The 14,575-nt window shown below is 41.7% G+C and overlaps 1 protein-coding gene across 1 annotated transcript; it reads left to right on the top strand.

Moving 5' to 3' along the window:
• The first annotated feature begins 3,404 nt into the window (after positions 1–3,404).
• On the top strand, positions 3,405–13,735 carry cacng1b (calcium channel, voltage-dependent, gamma subunit 1b). The gene is made up of 4 exons (XM_039825522.1): positions 3,405–3,985; positions 10,802–10,876; positions 12,477–12,614; positions 12,924–13,735. Exons 1-4 carry the CDS (start codon positions 3,745–3,747, stop codon positions 13,154–13,156), a joined length of 687 nt encoding a protein of 228 aa, XP_039681456.1. The 5' UTR covers positions 3,405–3,744; the 3' UTR covers positions 13,157–13,735.
• The last annotated feature ends 840 nt before the right edge of the window (positions 13,736–14,575 follow it).

The raw sequence follows: 14,575 nt of genomic DNA, 5'->3' as shown, positions 1-14,575 counted from the left end.
CTCTTCAGTTCGGCTGTATAAGACTGAATCAGTTGGCTATTACAGCCTCAGAGTCTCTACATTGTTTGGCAAAGAAATAAATCATTCAGCATCGTGCTGATGGCAGCGCTCTTAGATCAAAATGTTAAAAAGTCATCAGAGAGATACACCTGACCAAATGAGGCTTTTTTGCAATCTCTAAACACATTTACCAAGCTGATTTATTCAGTGAGCAGACTGAACCTTTGTTTTCTCAATGCATGTGAATCTCAATATACCGACTGAAGAAAAGAGTGTGAGCAGAGAAATAGACTATTCAGCTGAGGTTACATTTCTTAAATTTCTTTTTGCTTGGTCAAATGTTTTTTTTTTCAAGTGTTTTTGTTTTCTTAACAATACTGTCTTTACAGATCTCTTTATTTGGCCAAATGCAGCAGCTATGAACATGCAAGGAAAAGCTGTATACCACCTATATTGCAATACAAGCACTGTGTCATATACGTGGAGCACTCTCTATTTTACTAACCATGGTATGGTGTGCCTCATATTATTGTAAAAACAAAATGAAAACTACATTACCCTGATAGGTGTAATTATGCTGGTGAGAGGTACTGTTGATCTAGCTGGGGAAATTATCTTTTGATAGTGATATCTGATGTACAACGGTTACATCAGCACCTTGTAATTTCCACCTAATTTCATTTTTCTTCAATATGTGCTCATTAACTCACAATTCACTGTCCCACATCATCTAATCTTCATGTTGATCGATGGCCCAAGCTTTTGCTGGACAGGTCAAATGAGTGACGTTGGCGTCAGCGTGTATGGTAACTGATCCCGTTGTTTTAGAGAGGAATATTAACATGACCCTCATAGAAATGGCCTCGGGGCATGGGTAATCTAATTTAGCTTGAGTAATGTTGCCTGTCATTAGCAGATGAATACAGTCGGGTCCCTCTGAAGGCTGTGCAATCTATTCTGTTATGGGTAAAATTAGCCACCAGTTAAGGCGGTTTTTCATCCTGGAATAAAAATTCTGACAGGGAAGCTGGCAGCTGTAATTGAAGTTAATCACTGCTGAGTTTAGATGTGTCAATCCTGATTTCAGCAGAAGTGATTTTGTATGTTTCTGACATTGCTCTAACTGTTCAGGTACTGAAAAGCTTCCGGTGATGTTTTTCTGGTAATGTAGTCAGAGACTCTTGCCAGATGCTGTCATCTGTTTCTGTATTTCTCATCCCTGCTCGCTTGATAGGAGGTGATCCCTCCAGTAGGAGTCACTTGTATCGTTGATGAGGTGTCACCGCAGTCGTCCACACTGCTGGCTGTTGCTTGGAGACCCTGCAGCTGTGAGGTGTTTGGTTTCTCCATTGTCACCAGGGGAGTGTGAGCATATGAAGCAGGTCAGAGGGTCACCCAGAAAGACAGGCTGCGCCGAAAGACACTATCATTACACACTTAGACAAGCGGTTGCTCTCACAGCCTTCTCCTCTGGGACAAATAAAGGCAGGTTTGCCACAAATGCTTCCAGGTGGAACGTGATAATGAACACAACTGTCTCTCATCTCCTCTCTTTTTAAGCTAGCGAGTGAGATGATTTATCTTTGATAATCATTTTCCGGGTTCAGTTAGGTACTGATGGTGTTTACAGAAAGCACTTTGGCTCTGTCAGTCATTTTCTAAAAAGTGTGCGACATCAGATTTGCTGTGGTGTTTCTGTCCAGCTCTCTTTTTTATACACACAGACATTAACACATATTTTATATAATTGGGGTATGCAATATACAAACAAACAGACTTTCTCTGTCTCTGTTTTACGCTCTTACACAAACACACACAAACACACACACACACACACAAATACAAATGATTCTCTCGAAACACTTTCCCTTTACCTCTTGCCCTTTCAACGTTTTGCCATATATGGCGATTTTCCATACTGCTCGACTCGCCTCGACTCTACTCGCCTTTTTTGTTTATCCATTACGAAAAAAAGTCCCTGGTACCTGCTAATGGGTACTTTTCTATAGTATCACCTCCGTCCAGGTTCCAAGCGAGCTGAGCCGATACCAAAAGGTGACGTGAAAACCTGCAGACTACTGATTGGTCAGAGAGAATCGTCACTAATCACTGCGTCATCATTGCTAGCGACAGACGGGAGTGTCCTGAACAAAGCCGCCATTTTTAAATAGTTAAGCCAGCGGTGTGTTTTTTTGCTGCCTCCAGCTTCTTTTGAAACAAAATTTGTCTTCTGGCTGTTGCAACAGCCGCATGGCGAGAGTCAAAAACATTGACGTTCTGTGTGTGTGTGTGTGTGTGTCGCGTTAGGTCACGGCAGTTTCCTGCGGCGTCGCTATGATGACCAGCAACGCTCGCCTCACGCATGAGGCGGTACTAAGTCTGCAATGGAAAATGGAGGACGGGGCGCCGCGGACAAGTCGAGTAGAGTCGAGCAGGTAGCATGTAATGGAAAAACGCCATTAGAGTGTTAAAAACCTAGAACTGTGTGAGGGTTGTCAGGGCTGAAAATGGGCCAGAGTCCTGTCTAAAGTGGGGCACAGCAGTTTTTAAAAAGCATGCCCATTACCCAAGTATTTCATAGGGAAAAAGGTTGATTGTGCCTTTAAGATGTATCAGGTTTTTTTCAATATGTGATGTCATTTTCTTAGAAAAAGCCTCCAAAAGCATTTGTGTGCCGAATCCAATTATTATCTCAATACATCGTCAAACATAAAAATGAAAGTCTTTGAAGATTTGGTTTAAAAAAAGGAGACATACAGCAGCATGTCACAGCCACGTTTAGGATTTTCCAATTCATTAAACAAGAATATATAAAGTATAAATCGAGAACTCACTTTATTTTGACTTTATAAACTGAACTTCAAATATAAGAGATCCTATGCCGAAGCTCTTTTTTCTGTCTTTCTGAATCTGGATCAGCTGCTGGCTACAGGTGGGACCCCTGTCTCAAGCCTTAACTGCTGATTGGCTGGTTAAGTAGATCAGCTCCTTTAGATGACAACTAATAAATGAAATCTCTCCCCCAGGAGTCCCCTGGCACACAGCGCCTGAGACAATTGAGCCGGATTGGACTGAATAAGAATATGAATGACAGAGAATGGTTCAGATAAATGGTAGATTGATAACATCAGTATTTGGTATTGTGATTAAATATTGAATAGCACTGTCAACACTTGCCGGAAGTTTTCATTAGATGTTGTAGTTAGAAGTGCACAACTGGAATGGTAACGATCAGTAGACTGTGCCTAAACTTTAAATGAAAGTGTCTAATCCTGACCTGGACTCTTGTCAACACCAGAATGGTCGAGCGATGGGTGTTAGCAGTACCTCTTCATCTCGTTGCTGAATGGCCTTAGCTCACCAAAGGCAACTTGGGAGGGAGAGGAAGCGAGGAGAGAGGTAGAAACTAGGGCACTGTTATCTGGCCCCCTTTCATTAACCACCAGGCACAAGGCAGAGAAAGAGAAAGAATGAGCTGTGGACAGGAGGGTTGAAGCTGTAGACAAGACGGTGGAACATCTGGAGTCAACACCGGACGTCAAGCAACCGAAGACAAACAGGACAACCTTGTCTGTCATAGGCAGTCTTTACGATCACACACACACACACACACACTCACATATACACACACACACACACATACACGCTAGCATTTTACTTCATCGTGTCAAACACGCATCAACACGCGTGCAAACACGGGCACGTGCACACACACACAACTTTGCACACACATCGAGCAGCAACATGTTTGAGGAGCAGGCGACTAAGGTCAAGATCACATCCGTGGTGATTGTGGTGGGCATGTCGTCGATGCTGGCGGCGGTGGTGACTGACCACTGGGCCGTGCTCAGCCCCCGGGTAGAGAAGCTCAACGCTACCTGCGAGGCGGCCCACTTTGGCCTCTGGAGGCTCTGCAAGAAAAGTATCTTCATTGTGGAGGAGGACCCTCAGGGCAAAGGCTGCGGCCCCATCAGCTTACCTGGAGGTACGGAGTATTTTGTTCTTACTGTTGGTAAATGAAAACCTGCTGTTTGATGACTTTTTTGTTGTTGTGCTAAGTGTTGAGGTTAACATTTTACAATATATTCTGACTTAGAGGTAAAATGAGATTTATATTTGTTATCAAAGTGAATTTGTTGTGTTGGTGCTGACTGCTGAGCTCACCTGGCTTTAAATAATCCTGGATGTATTGTCAGGGCTAGGAGTTTTTCTTTTGCTAGATTTAGAAACACGGAGAAAGAAAAAGACTTGGTGGAAAGTGGATTGGAGCTGGATGATACATATTTATACTGCAGTTTTGCTTTATGTATCTGTGTAAACATACAAGTCAAAGAAGACAAAAAAAACAATAGAAAAAATTGACTTAACAGCTGAATATGGTGGTTTCTCTGCTTGCTTTCATATACTCACTTGTATCACAGTTAGAATTAAGCCTCGACTTTGACATATGTGGATTTCAGCTATGCAGTACTGGTGTTTTGCCATCACTTCACAATTTTCAACAGTCCCTGTACATGTATATCCAGGATCAGACAATGCAAACAGTATTTACCCCTACAAAATGTATTTCGAGGAAAGGATTCAGTGGAAGTCAAGAGGGAACAGAGAGGGTTGCAGTCTGAGGTTGAAGTGTCTGTACATAAGAGCAATTGTGCTCAGCCTTTTCTACCACCCTGTGTTTCAGTCCAAACACGTGTTCATGTGTGTAACAGTTCTATAGCCAGCTTCTTACTGAAACCATCATTGTCTTCCACAAAGGATGTCTCTGAACAGACTTCAGAATTCAGCACAGTCGAACAGCTGAAGTCAAGTGTGTGATGGAAGAGCATCACTGTTGTACTTCACAGTTAACATGACAAAAACATGAATCTGTTCTGTCTGGGCTGATAGACTCTCCATGGGAGAGATGAGAAATGAAAATGAATGAAATTCACGTTACCTCACAGGAAGTGTTACAGCATACTTTCCGACTCAATATACATGCTATTTAACTTCAACATCTCTTGTCTGGCTCCCAGTGTCACCGCAGATCTGAGATTGGCTTTGATCAAACCAGATGCAAGATTGTCTAGAGAGCAGTTTTAGGGAATGCACCTAATTCAAGCAGTATTTTCTGATGCCACTGATAAACCTTAGTTTGATCAATGTTTAAATGTACCCATTGGCAAACTCTTACCTAATGGAAGTGAACATTACAGTAAAAAAACAAAAAATAAGTCAAAAGCATTCTTTCTGGTATTCAAAGATATGCTTCACCAAAATAGCCTTGTAGCTTTAATTACAAGCCCTGTTTGAACAGAGCCAGCGCTGGGATAAAGAGCGTCTAGCTGGCCTATGGCTGTGTGCGCGTGCCTTGCAGCCTAACAGAGAAATTTCACTCTGACTCTATCATTGACTTAGCCTCCGACTCCAGCACCTCAGGATCAGTACAGGCCTTAATGAAGTGTGGCTTTCACTCCAGCTCACGAGTTAGAGTACACCTGGGAGACTCGGGAGGGAGGAAGGGGATTGGGAAAGAAAACACAAGTCTCCGTGGGCGGATGGAGGCAGGGATGCCTCTGTTGGCGGGGAAAGTGGGATACATTTTATTTTTTACTTTTATAGTATGCATTGAGAGTGGGGGGCTTTCAAGTGAGGGCAGGTAAACAGAGTATGTGACAGACAAGAAATGTGACACACTGAGGGCCTCCAGAACACCTTCTTGGTGTAAAATGGAGATATATCTGTCAAGAGCTGTAGTTGGAGATTTTCCCCCATTGACAAGTCGCCCCCACAACCTGACAGCAGCATTTAAACAGTATCAGAATATCTGTGTGCGGAATCCCAACTGCTTCTGCGATACTCAACACAATCTGGAATGGGTAGGAATCACAAGAGAGAAGCCATCTGACAGACTAAACTTGTCGGCGACTCACCTGTCTTGCTTCCAGCAGCGAAGGGAGTTCAGCCCTCAGTCGGCTGCCACCTGCTGAGGGCTGTTTTAATAGAGACCCTCTTGGTTTACATTCCCACAACCACAGAGGTGTTTCTAAACTATGCTTACGAGGGAAAATGAGTCATTCTCTCATATTACCTGAAAAAGGTCTAGGGATTTGGTGCGTGGCTCCACAGCTCTGCCATTTGCTCCCACGTCAGGCTCAAGAGTTTGTGTTATACAAGCCCCTCTGTCCCCATTTGTGGCCCAGGTGCTGTAAGAAATGGATCTGCGAGTGTGGTTGTGTGTCCCTAATCCTAGTCCTCTATGTCTTTGTATGTAACATGTGGATGACCTTGGGTGAGATGCTGATTGGCCAGTTACCACCTTCAGAAAGTGAGTTTCAGTGACCATCTGATTGTCCTTCTCCAGTGGCCAAGAAAAGGCGTCTACAGGTTTTTTCTCAACAGGTGCTTTTTCTATCCGCCACCCAGTTCAATCTGGTTGATGTAGTTTGACAGCAGAGAGTACCACATAGAAAAACTGAAGGCCTGGCTGGATTCATATTTTGAGTGCAATTTCACATGTACAAAGTGTTTCACATGTGATAAATTCACAGGTGTTTTTAAGGGAGTCAGTGTTTGCACTTAACAAGCCAGCCAACCTCTGGCAACACCGTTACACATTAACACACCTCATAACGAGGTCTGCAACGCGGAGTAGTATTGACTGTTTCCATTGATTTTATAATGCAGTATTAAACTTAAAATACCATTGGGTACTTATGAACAAATATTACAATAATTTTGTCTCAACATTTTGTGCAAAATACACTCAACAATTGCATAACCAGCCACTGAGTTTTGAGCCTAATGGAGTAGCAAACAACACAACACCAGCCGTGTTGGGCAAGTTACTTCCAAAATGTAACACATTATAGATTACTAGTTACTGTCATTTGAGAGTAATTAGTTATATTACAATATTACTGTCTCTGAATTGTAATGCGTTACACTACTTTTGCATTACTTTTGAGTTGCTTTCACCAAAATGACAGCGGAAGTTTGATTTGGCAGCTAGCTTGTGAATTTCACCACCGGATCAATAAAGTCTCCTCTTTATCCACTTTAATACATCATAGATTATTCATAATATTTTGTATAATTAATATGAATAGGCAAAGTAACTAAAGCTATAAAAGGTGTGTGTCGTAGTGTTTAGCACATAAGCACAATGAGCACAAAAAATACCTGAGTTGTTCGTGAGTGCACCATAACAGATTACATCCGTGATGAACAGTATACCCAAGCAGGCGGTGATTGGACCTAATAACACACATTTGCATTTTCCTAAACGGGGGGGGGAGTTAGTCGTCAAGAGGCGCGTACACAAACACCTTTTCATGTAGGCACAATTACACTGCTTTTGTGAAAGGGTTGCATAACAACGGCAGCGAAGCATTGAACCGAAATGACTTTTGAAATGAACTTCCCACAAATGACGCATGACAGCTCGAGTGCTGTAAAAATCAAACAAACCCTTTGTGGATCGCATCATGCTGCTCGGATTGGAAATAAAGAGCGTAAATGATGCTTTTGTGTGCAAGCGTGTGTTCCTACACATATGTGTGCAAAGAAGAAGGAGAGGAGTTTATCATTAGATGTGTCTTAAAGCTTCCAAGAGGTCAACTTTTCTAGTCCTAGGGAAAGAGATTGCCACCCGTGCACTTACACCTTCAAATAAAACATCCTTCTCCTCTGCTTTTGTCAGTGACACAATGCTGGTGCCCCCAATTCATACCCTCAAAAGCATTCTTGTCACCTTGAGCCACCATTTTCACTTTCTAGACGCCCAATAATTTTCCTGTCTAGTCTGCCAGCTTCGGGTGCAGAGCCAAAACTGCGGAGGTGTGGCAACAAGTTTCAGGTTCAAAATTTCTATCACTCCCATTTCAGATATATAAAAGGAAATACATATTCAGACATACCATCACTAACAGAATGAGATGTAGTTTGTGTTGACTATTAGGATGACATACAAACTTTAATGTTTTGAATTTCACAATAAAGGTCAGGCCACACACGCACACACACACACACACATACAAACACACACCACACACACACACACACACACACACACACACACTCATACATGCATATACTTACAAGGGCCGTGAGGACTCTTCTGTGCTGCTGTGTCCCAGATATCAGAGCTCCTAGTGGAATAGCCATTCAAACCACCACCACCCATCCTTTTCACATTGACCCAGAATTAGTCCGTCATTCTGCGTGGCTATAAAAGGACAGCCCCCCTATCCCCCCCATCTCCTAAAATAACATTTTCTGTAACACTCCTGCAAAAGATATAGAAGCTATTTTCAAGACCAAATGTGAATTGTCATAGTTAAAAACCAACAGTAAAACAAAAAGGAAAACCACATCACTACTAAACTTAAAGAGGAATGAAAGACAGAGTTGAGGTGAAAGATAGAGACAGGTTTACTGTAATAACAGGGGAAAGGAAGGCAAGGGTAAAGGAGAAGCTGCATATCAAAGAGAGGAAGGTGGTAGCAGAGTTTAGTGGAACGAGGCAAAGCTAAAATGACAAGCGATGCCTCGCTCTAATCACTCTCACCCACTGGAACTAAATCTCCCCATTAGCATGACTGCAAGGTCAATGATACACATCCAGATGTCCTCCCCCTCAGTAAATGTTCACCATCTAAAGATGTTGGCAGTGTGTTTTACTTTCATTACAAAATGTGGGTAGTTGCACTTGTTTGTTTTTTAGCAAACAGTAACAGTAAAGTCAACCAGTATAATGTGTCATAGTTATGGAAACTGGCAACAAAAGTTAAAGTTTTCCAACTTTTTGGCCTAGCGTACTGAGGCTGCCAGTGACAAGAAAGTAGCAAAGTGGTTAAATGATTTGGATGAATCACACCTGAGAAACTGCTCTTCCTTTCTTATATCTGTTTTAGCACCAAGATAAAGTACTGAAGTAAGAAGAGATGTGTTCCCTTGACTGCCCATTTTGAAGAAGTTTTAAGCTTTTCCTGTCATTGGGTTGATTTTTGGTTTATGAGTTTGGAACCATATTTGCTGTCTGTGTTATAAAAGCTATTTTTTTATGGAATGACTCAAAATGGCAAAATCACATAAACACAAATCACATATTGTAATACTAGAACAGTTTTGCCAATGTAGCTGATGACATGGTTGGATAACATTTAGCAAAATCACCATCACAACACATTTAGCCCATATCATAGCAACCGTAACTAGGAATTGCAGCTCTGTCGAGCTTTGGATTTCTCGATTATTACTCATAAATTATTATTGTAAACTGCATAAGTGCCATGCTAGAATGAAAAGCTTGACAGGCGTAGCGACGGTAATTAAGTGGGAGGTGGGGCTTAACAAGAGTTAATTACTCAACTTAAAAAAATCAGTCACTATCCTAACTTTCATTTTCTTTCTTGTCCTTCTTAATTCACCAGGATCACGCAGAAAACAAGAGGCTCAGGCTTTTGAAGCTTCCTTTGTATAAACCAAAGGTCTTTTTCTCTTGTATTTATGTAGTGAAGAGATAATCTTATATCTACGCCCAAACACATATTAGTTTAGATTAGTTTAGCCTCAGAGGTAAAGACAGCGAATGAGAGAAGACTAATTACAATAATATATTTGCAGATCCACGCTGCTCCGATTCTCCCCAGCCTGTCCATCCCCTCACACACACACACACACACACACAAACACCCACACACGCACATGCCACATGCACACACTCCTCTTGATATGCCTTTACATTGGTAAATAGATAGGACTAGCCAAGACCAGCAGCAGCCTGTTGCTAGGTTACGTCTTTAATGATTTTTTTTTCATCCTGGGTAACATCCTGGGTAACAGTGCCTCGGTTGCCTGGTACACACACACACACACACACACACACACACACACACACACACACACACACACACACACACACACACACACACACACAAACACACACATACACACACACACACACACACACGCAGACACAGACACAGACACACACATGCATACACACAAATTGTCCATCTCTGTGTAGACAGAGAGAGCACCTGTCTGCTTTATGGGTTTAATCTCAGCAAGAAAGGATGGTGAGAGGAAATAGGGAACACTGACTTGGCCTTTACGTCCACTCCACCCCTCCCTCTCACAGCCCAGCTGCCCTTAGAGAGAGCCAATAGATAGATGGATGTGTGGGCAATGACAGCACCCAGGAATCGTTTTCCTATATGTTGAAGATTGTGGTCGAGAGTTTGGGCAACCAAAGTGCAGAAATGTGTCATTCCTGTGTACACTGCACACACAGCCAACATGGTGAACAGTGAAGGATTTGAGTGTATGACTTTTTTATTTTAGGATAACAGCAAGTCACACTAACACTTCTGTGATTTGGGGGGGCGGAGTGGAGCGTGCATCGGATGAAACAGCCAAAGAGGAATGCGCTGCAACAGTTGCGCATGTTGATTCTTTACCGATCTAAAATAATTTACAATGGCAAGTACAACTGTGTGTTTCCTTAATGTGTTTTGTTTGTTTGTGTGTGTGTGTGTGTGTGTGTGTGTATGTGTGTGTGTGTGTGTGTGTGTGTGTGTGTGTGTTAGCTTTTTTAATGGGATCCATTGAGAGATTTCTCGTTTACATTGATTGATATTGCAGGCACACAGCTACATACAACCTGAGCCACATGCTCTCTTCCCCTTTTGTTTCTCTCTCTCTCTCTCTCTCTCTCTCTCTCTCTCTCTCTTCTCTCTTTTTTTTCATCTCTCTTTTTTTTTTTTTTTTTTTTTTTCCTCTCTCTCACCACGTTCCTTTCCTGTCTACTCTGCAGCACAAAACTGTTCCTACTTCAAACACTTCACCTCGGGGGAAGAAGCTGAAGTTTTTGAAGTGAAGACCCAGAAAGGTGGGTGCCTCCTCACTGCCACTCAGAATACATGTTTTTTTTTTCAGTCACAACTTTCTGTGTAAATACATGTGTACAGTGAATCAGGGAACCCAGCATTTTCTATGTGGATATATGCTCAGATATCAAATGTGTCACATACAGTATAAGACCCCTAATATACGCAGATACTACAACTCGGTCTCCTACACATTCCTTTAATGTGTAATAGCATTTCTGTTTTGTAGGAAATGTTGATGCAGCCTGGGTTTTTCTTTTTCAATATAATGAGGAAACGTTTGAACCCAAACTCATTTACATGCACACCATCCTTTATTTTTTTTAAAGAAAACATATTTTTAGGGAAACAGCTCCTCTACTTCCTTATGTTTGCTAGCCAACCCTTTCAGCTTTTGACTATAGACGAACACAGGGAAGCATGTCTTGGGGAACACAGTTTGTTACTCATAACGGCAGGCAATTACAGATCATTGTCAAAGTTGTAGATAAATTGCAGTTATGTCTTGGTGAAGAGACATATAGACACATGTTGAAAATTATATATACAGAGTTCTTATATGGTCCATGGTCGTCAGGATTGCACATTCAATGTGTGGCCTAAGATACAAATTATTATGGAAACGTATTCCTTTACATTAATTTAATAGTCACTTTTTTAAACTGTAACTACATATATAAACACAACATGGTGTGAAGATATAAGAAGAGCATTGGTTGAGTGCATTTTAAACAGGTATTAAGAAAATCTTTACTTAGAGAATAAATGAATTACAAATGTAAATGTGAGAATCAAAAGCAGGTGCAAAACATTATGTAAAAGATGAAAGAATAAAATTAACAGTGTCAAAGGGGTATAGAGCTTTATTGTACCAGCAGAGAGTATTACATATAATAAAATACAAGAAATAAACGATTAAATTTGGGCAGCCTGAAAATCTGATGGACGTGACACAAAAAAATTGGCCAGTGGTTGAGCAAAAACATGCACATGTGAAATGCATAAAACAACTGACGTGTGTACTCATACAGAGCAACAGTCCTCAAACAGACAGCTGACCTTCACTGGAGAGATTAAGTGTAAGGTTATTTTACACTCAGTGTTACTCCACAGTCAGGGTGCTGAAATGGAAAAGGATGCTCCAAGGATCATTTCCATCACAGTTGGAGTGTTATACAGAATGAAAGACTAGATTATCTTCATTTGAAAGCAGATAGGAGAGCAGGCAGGCCGGCAGGGAGAGAGAGAGAGAGAGAGAGAGAGAAGAGAGAGAGAGAGAGAGAGAGAGAGATGCTCTAATCATCTTGTTATAAGCCTGCAGCATCTTATCTGACATTATTGCCAGTTTGAATAGTTGTTTTTAAAGTGAGGTAAATTTAAAGGCTAATTGTCTGTGTCATAACTCGCATGAGTGTAATATTGAAACAATTATTATGTAATCGAGACTGCAACCTCACCTTCTGCTCCCACACCACTCTCTCAATACATTATTGCTACCACTTTGCTGTCTCTCTTTCCTCCATCTCTTACTCACTCTTGCCGCCTCACTGTTTTTCTTTGTGTGTCATATCTCTTCCTTTTTGTTTCCTTTTACTGTCTCAGAGTACAATATTTCAGCAGCAGCCATCACCATCTTCAGTCTGTTCCTCTTGGTCCTGGGCACCCTCTGTGTCATCTTCTCTTTCGGGAAGGGACGGGACTACCTGCTTCGGCCTGCTGGGATGTTCTTCGGCTTTGCAGGTCAGACGTGGCAAATAGTGTGAATCACAAAACAGGCTCTGTCTGCTACTCTTGTCTCTTGCGTTACAGCTGAAGTGAGGTGTGTCAGTGTCATCGTGCACACCTTTTCTTTTGGCAATGGATATTATTTAGGCTGCTAATTAAAACGAGTTGACACAGATTTTCTAAATCATTTGGAGGTGGCAATAAGGGCTGAGAGTTGATGTAGCTTTTATAACAGCATTTGATTAAACAGTAATGACAACAAAATGACCATGAATGCATGCTTTTACAATCATAGCAACCAATTCTTTCTATTTTGTCATGCAGGCCTTTGCATCGTCATTTCTGTCGAGGTAATGCGCCAGTCTGTCAAGCGCATGATCGCCAGTGATGAGACCATCTGGATTGAATACTACTACTCCTGGTCCTTTACCTGCGCCTGTGCTGCCTTCACCCTGCTCATCCTCAGTGGAGTGGCCCTGCTCCTCATCTCCATGCCCCGCATGCCACGTAACCCCTGGGAGACCTGCATGGACGCTGAGCCTGACACCTTAGATTAGCCACAGGTTATGCAATGTCTGAAAGCCTGGTTAAAATGACAAACAATACAAGTGGTTTTGCATCATTTGCCCTTTAAATACATATCCTATCCCACATAAACTAACATTATCAGTTTTTTTTACAAGGCCAATGTTGTGACAACATACCTCATAAATGCAGATGTTGGAGCTTTCCACAAGCACCTGAACACACCCACACACCAACTGGGCCCTGCTTGTAACTGCATTGCCATGTGACAAAAAAGTACCATTAATGATAAACAAAACAACTAAATGTGCATCATAGAATGCCTGTTTGAAGCAAGGTATTTAATTTTTTATTTTTTGCTAATTGATTTTCATTCACTCTGCACTAAAATTAACTGCAACCAGTGGATGACTGGATGTCAAGAAATGATCAATCTAGAGATGTATTGTCTACTTTGGAAACAATTTGTAGCAAAACATGCAAACACACCTGAATCACGCTTTAAAGGTATTATGGAGGATTTTCTTTTTCCGGGTGGATCATCAAGACTATTGGTCCTCCTAGTTGTCAATCATTCTGGTGATATGTTTACGTAAGGCCGTCGTACGTGCTCGTCCCTAGGTAGTTTTCGCTTTCTGCTTATGCGCACTTTCAGGTGTATATGTGTGGTGAGCATAGGTAGTGAGCTACGGTTTCAGCCATTCATTGAAGCTCGCCGTTCTCACCGTGTTTTTTCAAAATGTCTGAGGGTCGCAAGAGAAAAAGTGTCTAGGAATTGTATGACAAGAAGAGAAAGGCCTCTGAAGAAAGAAACAAGACCGTAGTGTTTTTGGGAGAATATTTTACACGCTGGCGTGTGCGCTAAAAGCACAGGTTGGGCTTCCCACTGATGCCTCAGTCGCGAAGTTTCTACTCAACAGGTAACGTTTGGCATGCTATTTGGAGAAATCCATTTAAAATCACTGCTAGTCAAAGTTGATGTAAGCTATGATTAGCGATGCTAGCCCTGGCACAAGTCACGCACCGCGCAGACACGGTAAACATCTCCATTTGTGAAAAAGTGTAAATCTTCTTTGGGAAAGTAGGCTTGTATGAGCCATGCCGACAGCAACTTGTAAACAGTGCACTCTTGTGCACACGTTTAATAGGTGTTCCCTCTCGGGAGCAGGTAGAGTGTTGCGCATGTGCATTTTTTCAAAAAGTGGAGAGGGCGGTTCTTTTCTAAAATTCGGGATAATCCTCCACTATACCTTTAAGGTGTGACTAGACCTGGGTCATAGACTTGTAAAGTGCCAAGTTTCACAAAACAAAGAATGCCTATAGTGCTGGAAAAATATGTTTAAACATATAATGTAAAATTACTTATGGTCATTAGTGGCTAACCTGACAACATCTGAACAGTCCAACTGCAGTTATTGTAATCCTACTGTGTCTGTCACTCTAATGAAAGT

The sequence above is a fragment of the Perca fluviatilis genome, chromosome 15 (genome assembly GCF_010015445.1).
Source record: "Perca fluviatilis chromosome 15, GENO_Pfluv_1.0, whole genome shotgun sequence".
In the NCBI taxonomy this organism is placed as follows: domain Eukaryota; kingdom Metazoa; phylum Chordata; class Actinopteri; order Perciformes; family Percidae; genus Perca; species Perca fluviatilis.
This window is presented reverse-complemented; position numbering and strand designations above follow the sequence as displayed.